This window comes from Scyliorhinus canicula, chromosome 16, assembly GCF_902713615.1.
Source record: "Scyliorhinus canicula chromosome 16, sScyCan1.1, whole genome shotgun sequence".
Taxonomy (NCBI): Eukaryota; Metazoa; Chordata; class Chondrichthyes; order Carcharhiniformes; family Scyliorhinidae; genus Scyliorhinus; species Scyliorhinus canicula.
The window spans coordinates 120554951-120575300 of NC_052161.1; the positions used below are offsets into that span (position 1 = coordinate 120554951).

General features: G+C 46.0%; 1 protein-coding gene across 2 annotated transcripts in view; it reads right to left on the reverse strand.

Annotated features, from left to right (window-relative positions):
- The window catches only part of emc1 (ER membrane protein complex subunit 1), a 42599-nt gene that overhangs the window by 6658 nt on the left and 15591 nt on the right, over window positions 1–20350 (reverse strand). The window contains exons 8-19 of one of the 2 annotated variants that reach the window (XM_038821711.1): window positions 20074–20241; window positions 16903–16974; window positions 15901–15999; window positions 15331–15427; window positions 14249–14365; window positions 13767–13775; window positions 13180–13379; window positions 11823–11972; window positions 6564–6725; window positions 5541–5660; window positions 2769–2906; window positions 92–265 (exon numbers count right to left, since the gene is read on the reverse strand). In XM_038821711.1, coding sequence (XP_038677639.1) covers window positions 92–265; window positions 2769–2906; window positions 5541–5660; window positions 6564–6725; window positions 11823–11972; window positions 13180–13379; window positions 13767–13775; window positions 14249–14365; window positions 15331–15427; window positions 15901–15999; window positions 16903–16974; window positions 20074–20241 — 1506 coding nt within the window. The remainder of the gene's footprint in view (window positions 1–91; window positions 266–2768; window positions 2907–5540; window positions 5661–6563; window positions 6726–11822; window positions 11973–13179; window positions 13380–13766; window positions 13776–14248; window positions 14366–15330; window positions 15428–15900; window positions 16000–16902; window positions 16975–20073; window positions 20242–20350) is intronic. The other variant, XM_038821712.1, reaches the window with a different exon arrangement.

A 20350-nucleotide genomic window follows, 5' to 3' on the forward strand; every position in this document is an offset into this window, starting at 1 on the left:
ATCACATGGGTGAGATTTGAGTATCTGAGCTAGGAACAATCATTCATACGGGGGAACGGACAACGATCCACCATTTACCCCACATCCTTACCACAACCCAGTTCTCCGAGTGCACAACGTAAACTGGTCCCCTCGCTTTCCGCTGCACAGATTCATGGACGATTCGTCCAGTCACTCCGTCAATAAGATAGACACAGATGAAGGTCCGTTCATGGTGCATATCAATGCTCTCAGTAACCACTGCCAGCAAGTTGGGATTCAGATACTGAAAAACAAGACTCAGCTGTCAGGTAACATAGAAGAGTCTGACAACTGGTAAATCAGTCAGTAAGTTAAACAAAAGACAAAATCCAGTTACATTTCCCAGCCAGGAGCGAGTGCAGGCAGCCTATTTTGTCACTTGCTTTGTAGCTCAGTTTTCTACCTTGGGGTGTCAGAATGCAATCCGGACGGAGTAAATCCAGACTGACCCCAGACTTACCTTTGTTTGACCCTTGGCCTGTAATTTGTACTTCATAGTAACAAGAGTGAGAAAATGATTTGAACCTAATTGCAGATGAAGATCAGTGTTCATTATTACATGACATTTTCAGGGTACTTTTATGGAACATAAGAACATAAAAACTAGGAGCAGGAGTAGACCATCTGGTCCCTCAAATCTGCTCCACCGTTCAATAAGATCATGGCTGGTCTTTATGTGGACTCAGCTTCACTTACCTACCCGCTCACCATAACTCTTAATTCCTTTACTGTTCAAAAATCTATCTATCTTTGTCTTAAAAACAAAGAAATGAGGAAGTTCTTGTACTTGAGAGGGCACTTCTCTGTGGGGACCCATCTCTTCACTGGCGAGTTCCTGTTGCATGGCTTGCTGTCCATCCTGTAGGGTTTGGGAGGAGGCTGAGTTTGGTATGCTCCTGGGCCCAGCCCCTGGGGAAAGCAGGTGGAAGAGATCCCGAGTGAGTTCCGGGATTGGCTGGCATGTTTTGTTGATCTTGATGTAGAGGCTGGGTGTACCGGATTCGATGGATCACAACATATCCTGTTTTCAAGACTAGGGGTCGGTCTGGCCCACTGATCATTGGTCCTGTATTTAGCCTGTTCTTGATGCCCCATATCTTGTTTTAAATTTAAAGTGCCCAATTTTTATTCCAATGAATGGCCAATTTAGTGTGGCAATCCTCCTGCCCTGCACATCTTTGGGTTGTGGGGGTTAGACCCAAGCAAACACGGAGACCTCCACACAGACAGTGACCCAGAGCTGGGATCAAACCCGGGTCCTCAGCGTCATGAGGCAGCAGTGCTAATCACCGTGCTGCCCCCCTGATGCTATTCATGAGGGGTTGGAGGTGGCCAAACTGATTGAGCCAACCCCCTGGCTGGGGCCTAGGGTGTAGATCGCCTGGTTGTTGGTGCGACGGCATGGCAAAAGTAATGATATCTCGTGCTCCAATCTTTGGAATCCTTGAGAGAACCGGAGAGTGCTCACTGATCCTGCTTCACCCTTGGCATTTGCTTTCTTCTTGCGCCGGGAAAATGTCTTTATCCTGAGGACTGCCCTGCAACCTGTCTATTAACCTGAAAATTGCATCCTGTTGATCATGCTGTTGTATTCTGGATGCTGTCTTTTTTCCTACAGGGGAGTGTGAAATATGGATATGATAGTCTGTACCATTAGCCATCCTGATTTAGCAAATGGGATTTGTGCACAGTTTCACTCCTAATTGTAATGCCTTTTAGTGTCATCTGATCCTTGTGATTGGGGGGAGGGGGGGGATCTTCATTATTGCCCCTGTCTCGTTTAAAAAGGAAGACAAGAGAAAGTAGAGTAGGGAGAAGGGTGGAAGGTTGGGGTTAGTAGGGTTAGTCCATCCTTGCTGTCAGTGAGGATTGTCCTCCCAGTTAGAGCAAATCCATTTTGTGTTTTTCTTTTTTCCCCCCCCTTTAGATTTGAACTTAAACTCCTCTGTTTAAGTAGAGTAGGTTGAAGTGGGATTGGAATTCGTGGCTGAGGATTGGGATGAGCGTGGCCAAGGTATTTTTTGTATGACGGTGGTTACCGTCATTGGTTGGGTGTCCCCTCTGTGGGGATTTTTTTCCCTTTTTTCATCTGGGTAGGATTGTGCCGATTCTGGTTTGGTGCTGTGGAGTGGATGGGGCTCTCAGGTGGTGCTGGAGGAGGGCAAGCTCTCCCTCCCAAATTGATGGATGTCTTGACAGTTCTTCTTCCCCCATGGGCTAGGATTAGAGCGATTATCCTTTCTCACCTTGTGCGAGAGGGAATGGTACATTACCCAAGGTGGGGTAGGGTGGATGCGGACTTGGCTGGGTGTGGGTTTTGGGGTTGTGAGTAAGGTACTTGGGACAGAATTTAATGAATTTTCTTTTTGGACGGTGCAGGGCTAGGCCATATCCTGGGTTTTTCCCCGCTGGAGTAGGTGTGATTCCCCCCCCCCCCCCCCCCCCGCCCTATTGACTGGTGCTGACTCTCCTTCTTGTTGGTGTCTTGGAAAGCTGCCTGAGAAGTTGGCGAGTTGGATACTCATTCCTTGTTCTGTTTCCCTCTCCGCTTTTTTTTTTGGTGAATGGTATTGTTTTGATCTTTTTTGTGTCAATTTCTAAAATGTAAAATCCTAATAGATAAACATCTTTTAAAAACAGGAATTTTACATCTTGGCACAGTATTTATAACGTTCAATTTTTTGAAGCTACACATATGGGAGTTTGTAAATTAAATTAAGAATGTGACTTAACCCTGCTGCTAGTACCTTGTAGAGGACACTGCGATCGCCCATGACCCGGCCCTGTGAGTGCACATGCTCATTCGACCGCTTTCCTTTCACAATCACTATTTTCTGTGTGTCTGTCGGAATGACCACCTCCCAGATCTCCTCTGTCCTAAGATCCTGCAGGAAAAAGAAGTGACGTCAGTCATTATTAAACAGCTTGCTGACAGAAAATGAGAATAGACCACCTCCACCTCCACCGAATGCAAAAACTCGGACTTCACTTCCACCGATTTCAAACAAACCTGAAGTTAACATGTTTCTTACACTTTTACCTCAGGATAAATTCTGATGTCCCCCAGCTGCTCTGGAATTCAAACTTTTTCCCTAGGGTAGGGGATTGACTGATACAATTCACCCTCATCACTGAAGGAACAGAACACTGCACCATCTTCACCAGAAGGTGCGGTGCCTCCACACTGCAAGTATATTGTAGCTGCGGTGGACTAAAAAGACAATAAAGAGGGAGAAGATGAAATAGGAGTGTAAGCTGGCTAGTAATATAAAAAGAATTGCAAGGTGTTTTTTTTATGTATAAAAGATAATGGGGGCAAGAATGGACATTAGAAAATGAGGCTGGAGATGTAGTGATGGGGACAAAGAAATAGCAGAGGAATGTAATAGGTACTTTTGCATCAGTCTTCTCAGTGGGAGATACCAGGGGCAAACCAGAATTTCAAGAGATGCAGGGGGCAGGGGGCAGGCCATCACAACGGTGGTGGTGCTGGGGAAACTGAAAGGTCTGAAAGTGGATGATCACTCGGACCGGATGGACCCAGGGTTCTGAAGGAGATAGCCAAGGAGATTGTGCAGGCATTGGTGGTGGTCTTTCAGGAATCACTGGAGTCCAGGAGGATCCCCAAGGCCTGGAAAATGGCCAATGTAACACCTCTGTTTAAGAAGGGAGGCAGAATTCAGGAAATTATAGGCCAATTACCTTGGGCTGAACTTTACAGCCATTCCCGCCGCAAGATCGGCACAGACAGGATGGGGACCACGTCAAGGTCAGTTGACCTCGGGCAGAAATTTCCTATTGCCAGGTGGTCGTGGCCGAAAAATCCCACCCCTGACTTCGGTCGTTGGTAAGATTTTAGAATCCATTATTAAAGAGGAGATTGTGGAGTACTTGGAATTGCATGATAAAACAGGACAGAGTTAGCACTGCTTCATCAAGGGGAGGTCATGTCTGACAAATCTGCTGGAATTCTTTGAGGAGATAACGAGGAAGCTAGACAAAGGAAATTCAGTGGACGTGATCAATTTGGATTTCGAGAAGGCATTTGATAAGGCAGCATACAGGGGACTGTTAAATAAGATAAGAGCCCATCGTGTCAGTGGTAAGGTACTGACATGGATAGAGGATTGGTTGACTGGCAGAAGGGAGAGTGTGGGAATAAAGGGGTCTTGTTCACAATGCCAGCCGGTGACCAGTGGTCCACAGGGGTCAGTGTTCGAACCACCAGTATTCACGATATACATTAACGATCTGGAAGAAGGAACTGAGGGCGTTGTTGCTAAGTTTGCGGCTGATGCAAAGATGTGTAGAGGGACAAGTATTGTTGAGGAAGCAGGGAGGCTGCAGAAGGACATGAACAAGCTAGGAGAGTGGGCAAAGTGGCAGATGGAATACAATGTGGAAAAGTGTGAGATTGTACAATAGTAGGAAAAATAGTGGTATAGACTCATTTCTAAATGGAGAAAGGAATCAGAAATCTGAAGCACAAATGGATTGAGGAGTTTTGGTTAAGGATTCTCTCAAGGTTAACATGCAAGTTCAGTTGGCAGTTAGGAAGGCAAATGTAATGTTAGTACTTATTTTGAGAGGGCGAGAGTACAAGAGCAGGGACGTGCTGCTGAGGCTGTATAAGGCTCTGGTCAGACCCCATTTGGAATATTGTGAGCAGTTTTGGGCCCCATATCTAAGGAAGGTTGTGCTGGCATTGGAGGGGTTCCAGAGGAGGTTCTCAAGAATGATCCTGAGAATGAAGGGCTTGTCATATGAGGAACGTTTGAGGGCACTGGGTCTGTACTCAATGGAGTTTATACGGTTGAGGTTGGGATCTCATTGAAACTTACAGAATACTGAGAGGCCTCGACAGAGTGAACCTGGATGTTTCCACTGGTAGGAAAGACTAGAACCCAAGGGCACAGTCTCAGACTAAAGGGACTAAACCTGAGATGAGGAGGAATTTCTTCAGCCAGAGGGTGGTGAATCTGTGGTACTCATTGCCACAGAAGGTGTGGAGGCCAAGTCACTGAGTGTTTTTAAGACAGAGCTAAACAGGTTCTTGATTAATAAGGAGATATGAGCTACGGCGCTGAGGACCCGGGTTCGAATCCCGGCCCTGGGTCACTGCCCGTGTGGAGTTTGCACATTCTCCCCATGTCTGCGTGGGTTTCACCCCAACAACCCAAAAGATGTGCAAGTTAGGTGGATTGGCCACACTAAATTGCCCCTTAATTGGGAGGAAAAGAAATTGGATTATTCTAAAAAAAAAAAAAATTTTTTTAAAGGAGATTTAAAAAAAGGGAGAATGAGGACGAGAAATTATCAGCCATGTTAGGATGGCAGAGCAGACTCGATGGGCCCAATGGCCTAATTCCCCTCTTATATCTTATGGTCTAATTAAATAGGTCCAATAGGTGCTAACCTGGATCAGAATTCAAACACATTTGGACTGTAATAAACCCGAATCTCAGAAATGAGAGAGACTGCAAATTGTTCGCAAACAGTTTATAAACTGGTCACACTACCTTGTGTAGACGAAATCCATTCAATTTCCCCCAAGCAGGATCCACCAGGTAGAAAAAAATCACAGATGCAAAGTCCTGGAGTTGTTGCAAGATGTTTCTACTCGAGGGAAAGACTGTCACCTGTAATAAGATAAAACAGCAAAACTAGAGCTACTGTTTCCAATTTGTAATGAGACGATATTCAGTATGTAACCGACATATACAGCTGACAGGGAGAACGTAGGAGCTGTGCCAGTCAGGGTGCTACTAGTAGAATTAACCTACCCAATTTAGGAAGGCAGATAATCAGTTATGGTTCCTGCTCCCAATGACTGAACTAGCAACAGTGCATGTGTGATACTGTGGAGTCAAGGTTAAGCTCGATGTGAGCCCTCTGCAGTTGAGCAGGCTGACAGCACTCACTGTTGAGGCACATACATGAACGACAGTGGAACTCAAATGTCAACAAGGAGTCAGTGAGGGCAGCACGGTGGCCTAGTGGTTAGCACAACCGCCTCACGGCGCTGAGGTCCCAGGTTCGATCCCGGCTCTGGGTCACTGTCCGTGTGGAGTTTGCACATTCTCCCGGTGTCTGCGTGGGTTTCGCCCCCACAACCCAAAAATATGCAGAGTAGGTGGGTTGGCCACGCTAAATTGCCCCTGAATTGGAAAAAATAATTGGGTAATCTAAATTTTTTTAAAAAACAAGGAGTCAGTGCAAAGCAGCGGTGATAAAAGGTGACAAAACACATCCCCCAATAATACCTCAAACATCGATCCAAAAATAGACTGAGTGATTGGTGGTTTGGCTGGTAATCCAGCTCTGTGATTACTTGTGCAATTAGAAGTCCCGTTCTGGCATTGAGATAGGCCAACGATGCATCCTATTGATCTAAACAGTAGTAGCTGTACAATACAGTCAGTTAAGCCCATGGTTTAACATTCTATGAGTTATTGCCATCACCACTCCAATTACTATTGATAAAGGAGGGGAATGACAGCCCTGTGAATCCACATCAGTCTCAAAATGCAATGCAGAATTACCTTGTGTTCATCATCAATCAGGAGCAGAACCTTAGCATAATCCTGGTCCATAATCGGAAGCAGCAAAGACTGAAGAATAGGCCGGGTTAGCAGGGGTGGATTGACATGACTCCGTTTCCCAAAAATCGGATTGAAAACATGAAGAGAACTCAGTCTTGTTTCCTGATTGAAGAGGGAAAGGAAAAAAGATAGTTTATCCTATATTAGTTAGAAGGCAGAATTAGTATTTTATTTTTTAAATTGAACCCTTCACAGAAAGTGAAGAGCAACACTGGAGGTTACTGTTCCATCAATGCGGCTTTTGTCGAATGTCATGTTGGCTTTCAGGCGCACTGAACTCCAGCTATTGCCTGCTCACTTCAAAAAAATAAATTTAGAGTACCCACTTCATTATTTCAAATTAAGGGGCAATTTAGCGTAGCTAATCCACGTAGCCTGCACATAGAACATCAAACATATAGTGCAGAAGGAGGCCATTCTGCCCATCGAGTCTGCACCAACCCACTTAAACCCTCACTTCCACCCTATCCCCATAACCCAATAACCCCTCCTAACCTTTTTGGACACAAGGGCAATTTAGCATGGCCAATCCACCTAACCTGCACGTCTTTGGACTGTCAGAGGAAACCGGAGCACCCGGAGGAAACCCACACAGACACGGGGAGAACGTGCAGACTCCACACACAGTTATCCAGCAGGGAATCAAACCTGGGACCCTGGCACTGTGAAGTCACAGTGCTAGCCACATGTGCTACCGTGCTGCCCACCTTTGGGTTGTGGGGGCGAAACCCACGCAAACACGGGGAGAATGTGTAAACTCCACACAGACAGTGACCCAGAGCCGGGATCAAACCTGGGATCTCAGCGCTGTGAGGCAGCAGGGCTAACCCACTGCGCCACCCTGCCTGCTTACACTTGAATGGCTGGCATAGAGACAGTTGGAGCTCAGCCTTCAGACATGCCAGATTCTTTTTGGCATGGACTGAAGTGAGTGGGTATCCCATACTCCATAAATCACTAACTTGATTCCAAATGCAGTTAGCCTGCACTCCCTAACCAGATCCTGTCGATGGGCAGTGCTGAGAGAACTCCGTGCCATCGGAGGAGCAGTACCGAGTGTGTGCTTCAATAGAGGAGGGCAGGTACTGAGAGAGTGAAGCACCATCCAGAGGCAGTAGCAAGGGAGCAATGCACCATCAGAGGGGCTACTTTTGGACGGCATAGGGGGGAAACAGGGGGCTCGATGGAGGCTCCACTGGGTGGCAACCATCGGTTCATCCCGGGGAACACGGATGGGGGATTCAGGGGATGGCAAAGGGCAGGCATCAGCAAATTGAGGGACCTGTTTATTGGCGGGAGGTTTGAGGGCCTGGGGGAACTGGAAGATAAATTTGGCCTTCCCCAGGGGAACATGTTCAGATACCTGCAGGAAAAGGCGTTTGCTAGGCGGCAGGTAGAGGGATTCCCTTTGCTGCCCTCGCAGGGGACGATGGACAGAGTGCTTTCGGGGGTGTGGGTAGGAGAGGGGAAGGTGTCTGACATCTATAAGGTAATGCAGGAGGTGGAGGAGTCATCAGTGGAGGAGCTGAAGGCTAAATGGGAGGAGGAACTCGGGGAGCAGATAGAGGATGGGACTTGGGCGGAGGCCTTGGAGAGAGTCAACTCCTCCTCCTCATGTGCGAGGCTTAGTCTCATCCAATTTAAGGTGCTGCACCGGGCCCATATGTCCGGGACTAGGATGAGTAGGTTCTTCGGGGGTGAGGACAGGTGCACCAGATGTTCTGGGAGTCCTGCGAACCACGCCCATATGTTCTGGGCATGCCCAGCACTGGAAGAATTCTGGAAGGGGGTGGCGGGGACGGTGTCGAGGGTGGTTGGATCCAGGGTCAAACCAGGGTGGGGACTCGCGATTTTTGGGGTTGGGGTGGAGCCGGGAGTGCAGGAGGCGAAAGAGGCCGGTGTCCTGGCCTTTGCGTCCCTAGTAGCCCGTCGAAGGATTCTGTTACAATGGAAGGATGCAAGGCCCCCAAGCGTGGAGACCTGGATCAGTGACATGGCGGGATTTATAAATTGGAAAAGGTCAAATTTGCCCTGAGAGGATCAATACAAGGGTTCTATAAACGATGGCAGCCTTTTCTGGACTTCCTGGCTCAGAGATAGGTAACTGGGTCAATAGCAGCAGCAACCCGGGGGGGGGGGGGGGGGGGGTGCATTATTGTGGTGTTTATTCTGTAACTTTATAGTGTGTTAATTTGCGTTGTTGTTAAAATGCTGGGTTGTTCATGGGGATGGGGCGAATGTATATGATTGTTAATATTATTGTTATTTTCGGTATTTTACTAAGGTGCGTTATTGTTGTATAAAATCAAAATTTCTCAATAAAAATTATTTAAAAAAAAAAAAGAGGGGCTACTTTTGGATCAGATGGCAAATCAAGATACAGTTTGGGGCCTCTGTCAAATGCAAGGCACTATTCAAAAAAAGAGCACGTGAGTTCTTCCTGGTATCGTGGCCAATACCTATCCCTCAATCAACATTACCAAACTAAATTATCTGGTTGTAATATCTCTGCTTTTGGATGGGCCTTGCTGTGCATAAATTTGCGACCAAATTTTCTAAATTAGAACACCGACTGCACTTCAAAAGCTCTGCTTCTTTGGTTGTGATTATTAGGAAAGAGTTAATATTCCTTAGTACTGAAGTTGGAATCGGAGAAGGGGACACAAGTGGCACTGTGGTGTTGTTGGAGAAGTGATTGCTGAACATAAACTTGGAGTCGAAGAAGTCAAGACCTGCTTTCTAGTTCTTATTATAGAGTTACCGTCGATGTATATTGAGATGTCCTGAGTTTGCAAAATCTGTTGTATGAATAAAATTTGTCATTACGAATCATCTTCAATCCTTCTGAACATGCAAACCACAAATGACCATATCAATTTTGGAGACACTAGTGATCACCTCCAATCTACAGATCCATATATACCTTCAAGACCAAGTGATATATTTAAGAAAAGCTTCAAGCAACGTACTTCCAAGATTGGGGGGGCAATATTAAAGAAAATTATAACATAATATTAATCCCAAGCATGTAACATTTCACAAATATAAATACAATATTTTCTTGTGTTCCGTTTAACCTCCATATGCGGACCTCTAGCTACAATTATTACGACTATGCTCAGCACCAGAACAGACATGCTGCAGAATATCAGAAATGATTTTTTTTGCAAATAAATTTAGAGCACCCAATTCTTTTTTCCCCAAATAAGGGCCAATTTAGTGTGGCCAATCCACCTACCCTGCACATCTTTTTAGGTTTTTTGAGGGGGGGGGGGGGGGGCAATATTTCTCTAATTTATTCTTTCACAGTCCAGCATTTGTTGCCAATCCCTAATTGTCCCTTGAACCTAGTGGCTTGCTAGGCCATTTCAGAGGGCAATAAAAAGTCAACCGCGTTGCTATGGCTCTGGAGTCTCTTGTAGGCCAGATCAGGTAAGGATGGCAGATTTCCTTCCCTCAAGGTCATCAGTGAACCAGATGGGGTTTTACAACATTCGATGACAGTTTCATAGTCACCAAGGCTAGTTTTCAATTCCAGATTTTAATAATTTAATTTCCAAAATGACAGTCCTCCCCAGATTTGTTTGTCTTTCGGTGTATCCCCATCTTTATTCCAAGGGCCTTTTTTAAACGGGCGAATAAAGTGATTTGGGGCTGTGTGGGCGGGTAAAATCCCGCAAGTGAAGAAAGTGTTGTTGGAGCATAGTGGGGGGGTTTGGCTCTGCTAAACTTTTGTAACTACTACTGGGAGGCTAATATAGCCATGATTCGAAAGTGGGTAGTTGGGGGGCCGTCGGTGTGGGAGCGAGTAGAGGTAGCATCGTATAAGAACACAAGTTCGGGGGCACTGATAACGGCACGTCTGCCGTTCTCGCCGACCTGGTACTCCACAAGCCCGGTGGTATTGGCGGCTCTGATAGTCTTGGGGCAGTGGAGGAGATATACGAGAGCGGAGGGAGCATCGGGTCTGGGCCCCAATTTACAACAACCCATCGGTCTGTGCCAGGAAGGCTGGATGGAGGGCTTCGGAAATGGCAGAGACGAGGAATTGAGAGGATGGGAGATCTATTTATAGACGGGAGATTCCCTAGCTTGAAGGATTTAGAAGAGAGATTTGAACTGCCAGCAGGCAATGGGTTTAGATATCTGCAGGTACGGGATTTTCTGAGAAGGCAGGTTCTGACCTTCACGCTCCTGCCACCATGGGGGATACAGGACAGGGTAGTTTCCAGAACATGGGGGAAAGAGGGGAAGGTATCGGATATCTACAAAGAACTTATGGAGTCAAAGGAAACTCAGATAGAGGAACTAAAGGACAAGTGGGAAGATGCGCTAGGGAGAAAGATAGAGGCGGTGTGTGAGCAAATGCCTTAAGCAGGGTTAACACATCCTCATCATGTGCCAAGCTTAGCCTGATACAATTTAAGGTAGTCCACCGGGCACACGTGACAGTGGCCCGGATGAGCAAGTTCTTTGGGGTAGAGGACAGGTGTGCAAGGTCCGTGTGGGGGGTCCAGAAAATCATGTCCACATGTTTTGTGCATGCCCGAAGCTTAAGTTTTGCTACGGCTATGTCCATGGTATTTAAAACACGGGTGGTGCCGAGTCCAGAGGTGGCGATCTTTGGACTGTCGGAAGATCTGGGAGTCCAGGGGGCGAGAGGCTGACCTTTTGGCATTTGCCTCCCTGGTAGCCCGGAGACGGATTCTGTTAATGTGGATGGACTCAAAGCCCCCGAAGTTAGAGACCTGGGTTAGTGACATGGCTGGGTTCCTCAGTCTCGAGAAAATAAAGTTCGCCCCAAGAGGATCAATGGTAGGGTTTGTCCGGAGGTGGCAGCCTTTAGTCAACTTTCTCGGAGAAAATTAAAATGTCAGCAGAGGCAGAAATCTAGGGGGAGGGGGGGGAAAGAGAGAGATGATGCGGTTGTTAGTATGTTACTACAAATACCCTAATAAAATGTTTGTTTCTTAAAAAAAAATGTTAATAATTTAATTTCATTTCCATCATCAACCTTGGTGGGATTTGAACCCATGTCCTCGGAGCATAACTTGGGCTTCTGGATTACTAGGCCAGTGACCTTATCACTGCCACCATCTTCCCCCAAGTCACAATACCCTTGACGCTGAAGCTACTATCTAATTATAAGATTATACAATGCAAAAGCCCAAAAGGTAATGGTTACATGGTAATTCTGACCTTGTCCTTGATGATTAGGGTGCACTGCGGTGGGTGGGGGAAGTGAGCTGTTGTCCGCTGCACAGCCAGTTTGAAAGAGGATCCTGGTTTCACATTCTCAAAGTACTGCTTCCACAAAATAGTCCCAGAGCTACTGTCGATTCCAAAGAGCTGAAAACAAAGATAATTCAGCACTGAAAACCATCAGATGGAGAGCGCTGAGGAACAAAGCACATCCTATATCAGCTCTGGAAGCATTACACAATGCCAGGGACACTGTCGAATTAAACAAACACACACATACTGAAAACATAAAACAGGTTAGAACTGGGAAACACCCAAGGTGTTGGCCGAAGCTCACCATCCAGCTCTATATTTTCAAAGTCTTGTCAGTGCTATATAGTACAACTGCCAAAAGCAGGACTGAATTCACATTTTTTCTTTGCAGAAGGAAGGCAGACAAGGAGGAAGAATAAAACAAAAGGTCATATTGTGCAAATTATAATAATCATTAACACTGCAATGAAGTTACTGTGAAAATCCCTTAGTTGCCACACTCTGGCGCCTTTTTAGGTGCACAGAGTGAGAATTCAGAATGTCCAATTCATTGATGCATACAGGTGCAAGTGGGCAGTGAAATAAATTAGGGCTTTAATCTGTCTATCCATTCACAGGTCTGTTCTCACTCTTCGGCTACAGTCTCTGGCTATTTCAGGCCATTGCAGATCACTGTATTGTGTTTAAAACTGGTCTAACTCCCCACGAGAAATTCCTTGTGAACTGCACATGCATTTCCAGTCATCAAGCTTTCCCCATATTCCCATTCAAAAATACACAGGCAAATGGTTTACCAGTTCAAATCTGGCAGATTCAATGACATAAACAAGTCAATGAGAGAGGAGCAGAAAGACACATAGGTTACCGAGGGTGAACAGATGTCATGGTGATTAGAGAGAAAGTATATGCAACAGCCTGAGGCAGGAAACAGCCAGCTAAAGAATCCAGGAGCAGTTGAATTAAGCCAGAGAAATTCTTGGATATACCACAATTCAATTCAAAATAATTCATGTCAGGAAATGGAGCCCATATTGGAATCCAAAATACTATTGTCCAATGTACAACTTAAAGCATAATAATCCAACAGCAAGCAAAAATCAACAAAATGCTCTAGCTTGGTGTCAAACTTATCTTTCCATTATAATCCAGATTCATGCTGGAAAGCTCATGGGAGCGACTGAGGACAGGATCAGGTGCTATTGTAGTAGACAGTCAACAAGCAGCCACCAGCTTGTGTGGAAACACAGATCAGCAAGCTCCAGTACATTGGGCACAAAAGACGAGACAAGACAATGCAGGAGTGTGGCTCAGGGACTATTACCTTTCCAGATGCTGTCACCATCACCATCATCTTCTGCAGATTAAACTCATCTCGGGCCAGGTTCTCTATTGTTATCTCATTCTTTGAGTGGCTGCGAGGTTTACGTGCATCATAGAACATTTTGAGTAGCTGGTAGCTCCAGGCTTGCAGCAGGATCAGCTGAGAAGACAGTCGCTTCATGAACATCCCCATCGGACCATCTGTCAGAATAAACAAACGGTCAGAAAATGGCAGCAAAGGGGAACCTCATCAATGCACACAACACATTGTGTGCACGAGGACAGTGGTTTTACATCACTGTGGGTAACATCTCAGTAGCATTCAAGTGCTTGATCACCTAGGCCATCCCACATCCGCCTGCCACCCACAACCGCTCCAAGTCAAGGGGTCCAACACAAAATGAGATGTTCTAATCAACTATCAATTAAAGCTGGTGGATATCACATTAACTAAACAGATGTCTGGAGCCCAAATCAGTTCTCAAACAACTTGTACATTACCAAAAGGAAATTTTCCACCTTAACGGACATGCTGAAAACAAGTCTGCGCCTTTCAAAAGACAACAGATCAACATATTTGTGGATTACCTTGTGCAGCTGGTTCCACGGCAGCATGAACAAAGAAAGCACCATTTAAGAGTTGAACATGAAGAATAAACCTTCACAGCATGTATAACATTCCCGTCTCATTGTTAACAATACAATTTCATGGAAGTTTAATGGTAGGGATATGGTCCTGAATGGGACGACACCTCCAGCAACTTCATTCGAGTTGTTGCTCTTCTAAACGTGGGACGTAACCAAAGTTTTTAACTGGGTACAGTACTGGTGCCAATGGAACAGTTTTTCGAATCTGTTTTTGGGATAGCTGGTCCATATTTGGTACCAATCCTTTGTTGACTGGTCAGTGAGAGTGAACTAAAACAGATAAAGTAGTGACTATCAAGGGTTCCACATGGTGGCGTTGCTCTTCATTAAAACATTTAGTGAACTGCAAGTATGATTCAAGTATTCCTGACTCTTTCCTTCTGAAAATGCCAACATTTGGAATCCTTGGGATTAAACAGTACCTGCTTTCTTCCCAAATTCACCCTCCAGTTCTGCCTGTGTTCCTGTTAGAGGCAAATCAACCATCTCCATGGTAACAACTTCTGCTAATGCCTCTTCCCGTGTCCAAATAATTCGACCTGTGAAAACAGTGGATGATCCTGAGACCTCTGCTGCAATCTAAAAATCACACTACTTGTGGACACTCACTATGGCCCGATGGGCCTGCTCCTGTAGCTGCGAGTGGTGCAGAGCGCCTTGTCAGGACTAACTGCTTTCCTCCTCCTTGCCTGAATTCCCAAAGTGTCAGGGGTACAAACCGGAGGAGTTCAGAATAATTCCAGTCTTTCCTTCAGTGTTGGAAAGCTGTTGCTTGTTCTGCACCTTCCTACAACAGTACAGGTCCATTCATGACTCAATGTACAGGGATGTGAGGAGGAAAGAGGTCTCACAACCCCACAATCTTATCGAGAAAGAGAGAGAGACACTGCATAATTCATCTCAGGTTTAAATCAATCTTGCCTCAATTCAAAGGAGCACCAAAAATAAAGGTGTGGCCATATATGCCAACCTTCAAGAACAGTTTGAGCAGGGATGCACTGCCATTAACACAGTTACAACACATGCATCGCAGAGTATGAAGTATGATGCAAATTGCCACCTTTGCAATCTAGGGACCCAGGTTGGATGGCACGATAGCACAGTGGTTAGCACTGTTGCTTCACAGCTCCAGGGTCCCAGGTTCGATTACTGGTTTGGGTCACTGTCTGTGCGGAGTCTGCACGTTCTCCCTGTGTCTGCGTGGGTTTCCTCCGGATGGTCCGGTTTCCTCCCACAAGTCCTGAAAGACGTGCTGTTAGGTAATTTGGACATTCTGAATTCTCCCTCTATGTACCCAAACAGATACTGGAATGTGGCGACTAGGGGATTTTCACAGTAACTTCATTGCAGTGTTAATGTAATGCCTACTTGTGACAATAAAGATCATTACGGTTCAATTCCCGGCTCAAAGATCATTATTAGTGAATGTTTTAGGTTGATAAAATCTTGGGGCAACTATATTTGTTGACCCCAAGGCAAGCTCTTGCTGAGACTCCTCACGCACCTGGTTGTTGGATGAAGATCAGCGCATGGTCAAGAGTCTGTACCAGTGCACGATAGCCAACAGAGTCATCTTTCTTCTGGAATGCATGAATATACAGCTGATGGAGAAGAGGGTGAACATGTGAGATGTGTGCACAGAAAAGACACATGGATTCTCTCAGACTTTAGTGAATGGGTTAGAAATGTTCCTTCTAAGTTATGTAGAAGATACACAAAATTAAGTTCTGAAGTTCTGATGTGTGCAACTGCCACTAAGTCTCAGTTACTTCTCAACAGTTCACCTCTCATCGCCTTATTTGCTCAGTCAGGTTTGTGTCAGTCCCATGTTGGCTTCTGTACTTGCATGAAGCCAGTGCATTAATCATTACTAATTCAGATGATACGAGACTGATCCCAGCTTCCTTCTGCCCTACATCCTGTTCTCGTTCTTGCCCAGCAACCTCCCGGTCACCCCTGCTCCCTCGCCCAGAAACTAGCCCCACATCCAGGCCCCTCCTGCCCAGCAACCACCCAAAACCCTTGCAATCTCCACTCACAGCAGCAAACCCCACTGTCCCAATCACATCCTCACCTGCTCAGGTTGGCCACAGTTTGGGTCCAGGTTGAAGTTCATGGCAGTGTCCAGTAGGCGCCTGCCATTCTCTGCTGAGTACAGATTGACACTAAAAGCCTGAAAGACAAAACAAAATGCCAGTCAAAAGAGCAACCTTACAGCAACTTCCCCAGTAGATAGCTAGGCCGGTCTCCTGGGAGGCCAGACCCATGGGACTGATCAGCACTCAATCCAACAGAGCACTGCAATGGGAACAGGAGAGGAAATAAGGTAACTGGAGTTTCAGCAATGATGTCACTATCAATATTCCAAGGAGACAACCTGTTCTTCTTCAAATAGCATCTGTGGTTTTTTCTTTTAAAAAAATAAATAAATTTAGAGTATCCAATTCTTTTCTGTCCAATCATTGGGGAATTTAGCGTGGCCAATTCATCTACTCAGCACATCTTTTTGGGTTATAGAATTTACAATGCAGAAGGAAGCCATTCGGTCCATCAAGTCTGCACCGGCCCTTGGAAAGAGCACCCCACCTAAGCCCACTCCTCCACCCTATCCTTGTAACCCATTAACCCCACCCCACCTTTTTGGACACGAAGGGCAATTTATCATGTCCAATCCACCTAGCCTTCATCATAACCTGAATAATGTTCCCCAATTAACTTGTTTGTCTCAATGAAAAACAAATAAGACTGCAGCATTAGCAGAAAAAGAGTATAACATTCCTACATTTTCAAAACCCAACATCTTAATTACTGTGCGTTGCACTGGGGAGTCTGCTAATCTATGAATAACATATTAACGGTTTAATTTAACAATGCAATTCCTATGTTACCTTTATTTTCTAATGCATTTCAGTTCTACCATACCCATTTGTCATGTTTAAACTTTCTTATTCATTTCATTTAACTCAGTTCTCCAAGGTAGGTTAAAGTTCATACAGGCTAGATCCAGAGTAAAGCTCCCCTACCATACAAAGGGTATCAATTTCACTTCAGGTTTAAAAAATTTTTTTTTTCTTACCGTTTTATTTTTAGCTGTCATCACAGCCGCCACCACCTTGTCACCAGTTGTAGCAAAGGACACCAACACAGCCTGCAAAAAGGAAAACAATTAGGCCCGAAGGAACAGAATTTCATGGAGATTTAGCAATAAACAAAGCAGAAATTACTCTGCTGTTCATTTGGCTGGTCCTGAAATGCAACCCTACCCCCCCAAAGAAATGTGCCCTTATCAGCGTCTTCTACGTCACAACTTCTTCATTGTAAAACACTCAGGAAACCTGCAAGCCACCAAAATCTTCATTTTGAAAACTCCACAAATAAATTTATATTTTCCAAGCTTCGCTTGCACCAAAATATTTGGCTTCAAACTGACTCAGCAAGAGAAATTCTCACTCTCCACTATGTATTAGGGCAAGCTAAACATTTAGATCAAGAATATCTGCAATGCCGAGTAAGGTGATGGATCCAGGAGCCAGAAGCCGAGTGGGTGCGTGCGGAGGAGGCCTCCTGCATGGGGACCTCCCTCCGGGCCCTCGCCACGGCAGCACTCCCATCCCCACCCAAAAAACACTCCAGCAGCCCAGTGGTGACAGCCACCCTCCAATCCTGGAACCAACTGCGGCAGCAATTTGGCCTGAACAAAATGTCGGACAAGGCTCCCATCTGCAACAACCATAGGTTCAAACCAGCACTGACTGACGCCACCTTCAAAAGGTGGAGGCAGCACGGGGGGACACTGACAGTCAGGGACCTATACACGGACGACAGGATCGCAACACTGGACGAACTGACAGAGAAATTTCGGCTAGCTGGGGGGAAACGAGCTACGGTACCTGCAGCTCAAAAACTTCCTACGAAAGGAGACAAGGACGTACCCACAACCGCCACGACAGACACTACTGGAAGACCTACTGGACGCAAGTATCCTAGAGAAAGGGAACTGTAGCGACATGTATGACCGACTGGTAGAAAGGGACGACACCGTACTGGACGCAACAAGAAGGAAATGGGAGGACGACCTGGGGATGGAGATAGGGTGGGGACTCTGGAGCGAAGCACTGCATAGGGTCAACTCCACCTCCACATGCGCAAGGCTCAGCCTGACGCAACTAAAAGTGGTACATAGAGCCCACTTAACAAGAAACCGTATGAGTAGGTTCTTCCCGGAGGTGGAGGACAGATGTGAACGGTGCCAAAGAGGCCCGGCCAACCGCGCCCACATGTTCTGGTCTTGCCCCAGACTTGTGGAGTACTGGACAGCCTTCTTCGAGGCTATGTCCAAAGTGGTGGGGGTGAGGGTGGAGCCATGCCCGATAGTGGCGGTCTTTGGGGTTTCAGACCAGCCAGATCTATTCCTGGGGAGGAGGGAGGAGGGCGGACGCCCTTGCCTTTGCCTCCCTGATGTAGCCACCTAAGATGGACACTGGGCTACCAAAATGGCGAACTGCTAAGGCTGCAGGGAGAAAACAGTCTTAGCCAGGACAAGCAGCTTGCAGAAGGATAATTAGCATTCTGCACGTATCGAAACCAGTTTATGGCCAGGTGCAGGATCTCAGCTTAAGGTGTAAATGGCAACAACGATTTGCATAGTAATGAGGTGATCCAGATCTAGGCCCACACAATAGCAACATTTGGGTTTGAATGGATACTTTGAGTGGACGCCCAGACGAAACGGCACCAGAAGTATCCATCACAAAGCACCATAGAGACCGCCCCACCCATCGAGAAGAGACCCTCAGATTGGGGGATTTGTAAGATATCGATTGGGAAATGACCCAATCGATACATGGCAGGTAAAGGCCCGCCCCGAAGAGGCACGGACATTGGGGGACCTATAAAGGTAGACCCCGCACATGGTTCTGTCTGTTGTTGCTCCGGCTTGCTGTTGACTCCGGCCCAGATCTGCTGTTGCATCCTGCCTCCGACCCCAGCCTCCAGATCCTGTCTTTCATCACCGGCCGTTGAGCACCAGCCATCGTTCAGTAAGTGCCAAAACGACGCTCGCTACGTGACCCCGGCATTGCTTATACTCTAGCCGACTATTAGAGAACAGAAGGTGCAGTCCAGAAAGGAACAAAGGCCTTGTCCCCTGACCTTGCTGGTTCCTACTTAGATAAGTATTTAGTCGTTTAATAGTAGAAATAAGTATTAGTCTTTAGCGTATGCATGCGTATTTATTATATTTGTATAATAAATATCAATCGTTTGAACTTACTAATCGGTGTATAGTTTTATTACTTTGAACCTGACCTTGATATACTTGTGAGGTGTCTAAATACGGCACCTGGCGACTCCGAGCTGAAATTACATACACAGAGCTGTAGTAGTGTTAAGCACACGGCCTTTAAACGGAGGCGTGTTAATACACTCCAATAAACGCGTAATACACTCAAGTAAAACGTGCAACACTGATCACCCGCCATAGAATCCTGTTTGGCTGGCGGTCAGCAGCACCGCCCAGAGCTGCAGACTGGCTGTCCGACCTCTCGGAATCTCTCCAAATGGAGAAAATCAAATTCGCCATCCGAGGGTCGGACGACGGCTTCCACAGAACGTGGGAGCCATTCATGCAACTGTTCCGGGACCTGTTTGTGGCCAACGTACAAGAGGAAGAATAGTCGGGGGGCCAAGAATCAGGGGAAAATGGACGGGAATCGGGGGAAGGTAGCCGGGGGGTGGGGGGTTTGATGGCTAGCTAAGGCCCAAAACCAAACTGTAAATAACTGCCAATAAACATGTGCCTCGGCCATATTGGGGAATGTAAAATATGTATGCCGGCTGAAGGGGGGAGGCCACAGTTATTATTACGAAGATGCTTACCTGTAAATATATATGTTAATTTTTGCGTGTTCTTTTTTTTTCTCTCTCTCTAACAATTTGTAATTTGTTCAATATAAAACATGAAAACTGAATTAAAAACATTTATAAAAAAAAAAGAATATCTGCAATGCGATGAGGCCCAACTAATAACAGCAGCCTTTCAGTGGAATGCAAGGTCAGGCTTCATAACAAAGATGGAAGATAATCAGCAATCAAATGGTCTCTCTCAATGAGCAACTCAACACAATTAGCATTTGTCAAGCTAGCAGTTCCTCGACATGCACCACATGATCTTGCTTACATTAATGTCGGTACATCAGCCTGTACCCTAGCTGGAGTGTTAAGCACTCAACGACTGTTCATTTCTTACCTGTACAAAGTCACGTAGTAGGCTGAATATTCCCTCATGCAGCTGTAATAATGCATAACGGGTCTCTGACAACTGGAGACAGAATTGAGAAGACGAGGCCACCAGTGGAGATGACTGAGTTGTTAAAATCTTTCCCTCAAAACCCTCAGCTAGTTCCAGCTCTAGAGACTACAAGTTAGAAGCAGAGAGAAATAGGAAAAGCAGTAAAGATGAAAGCAGGCAATGAATACAGCAAAAAAAAAGTCAGCACTTCCCAAACGCAAACAATAAAATTATT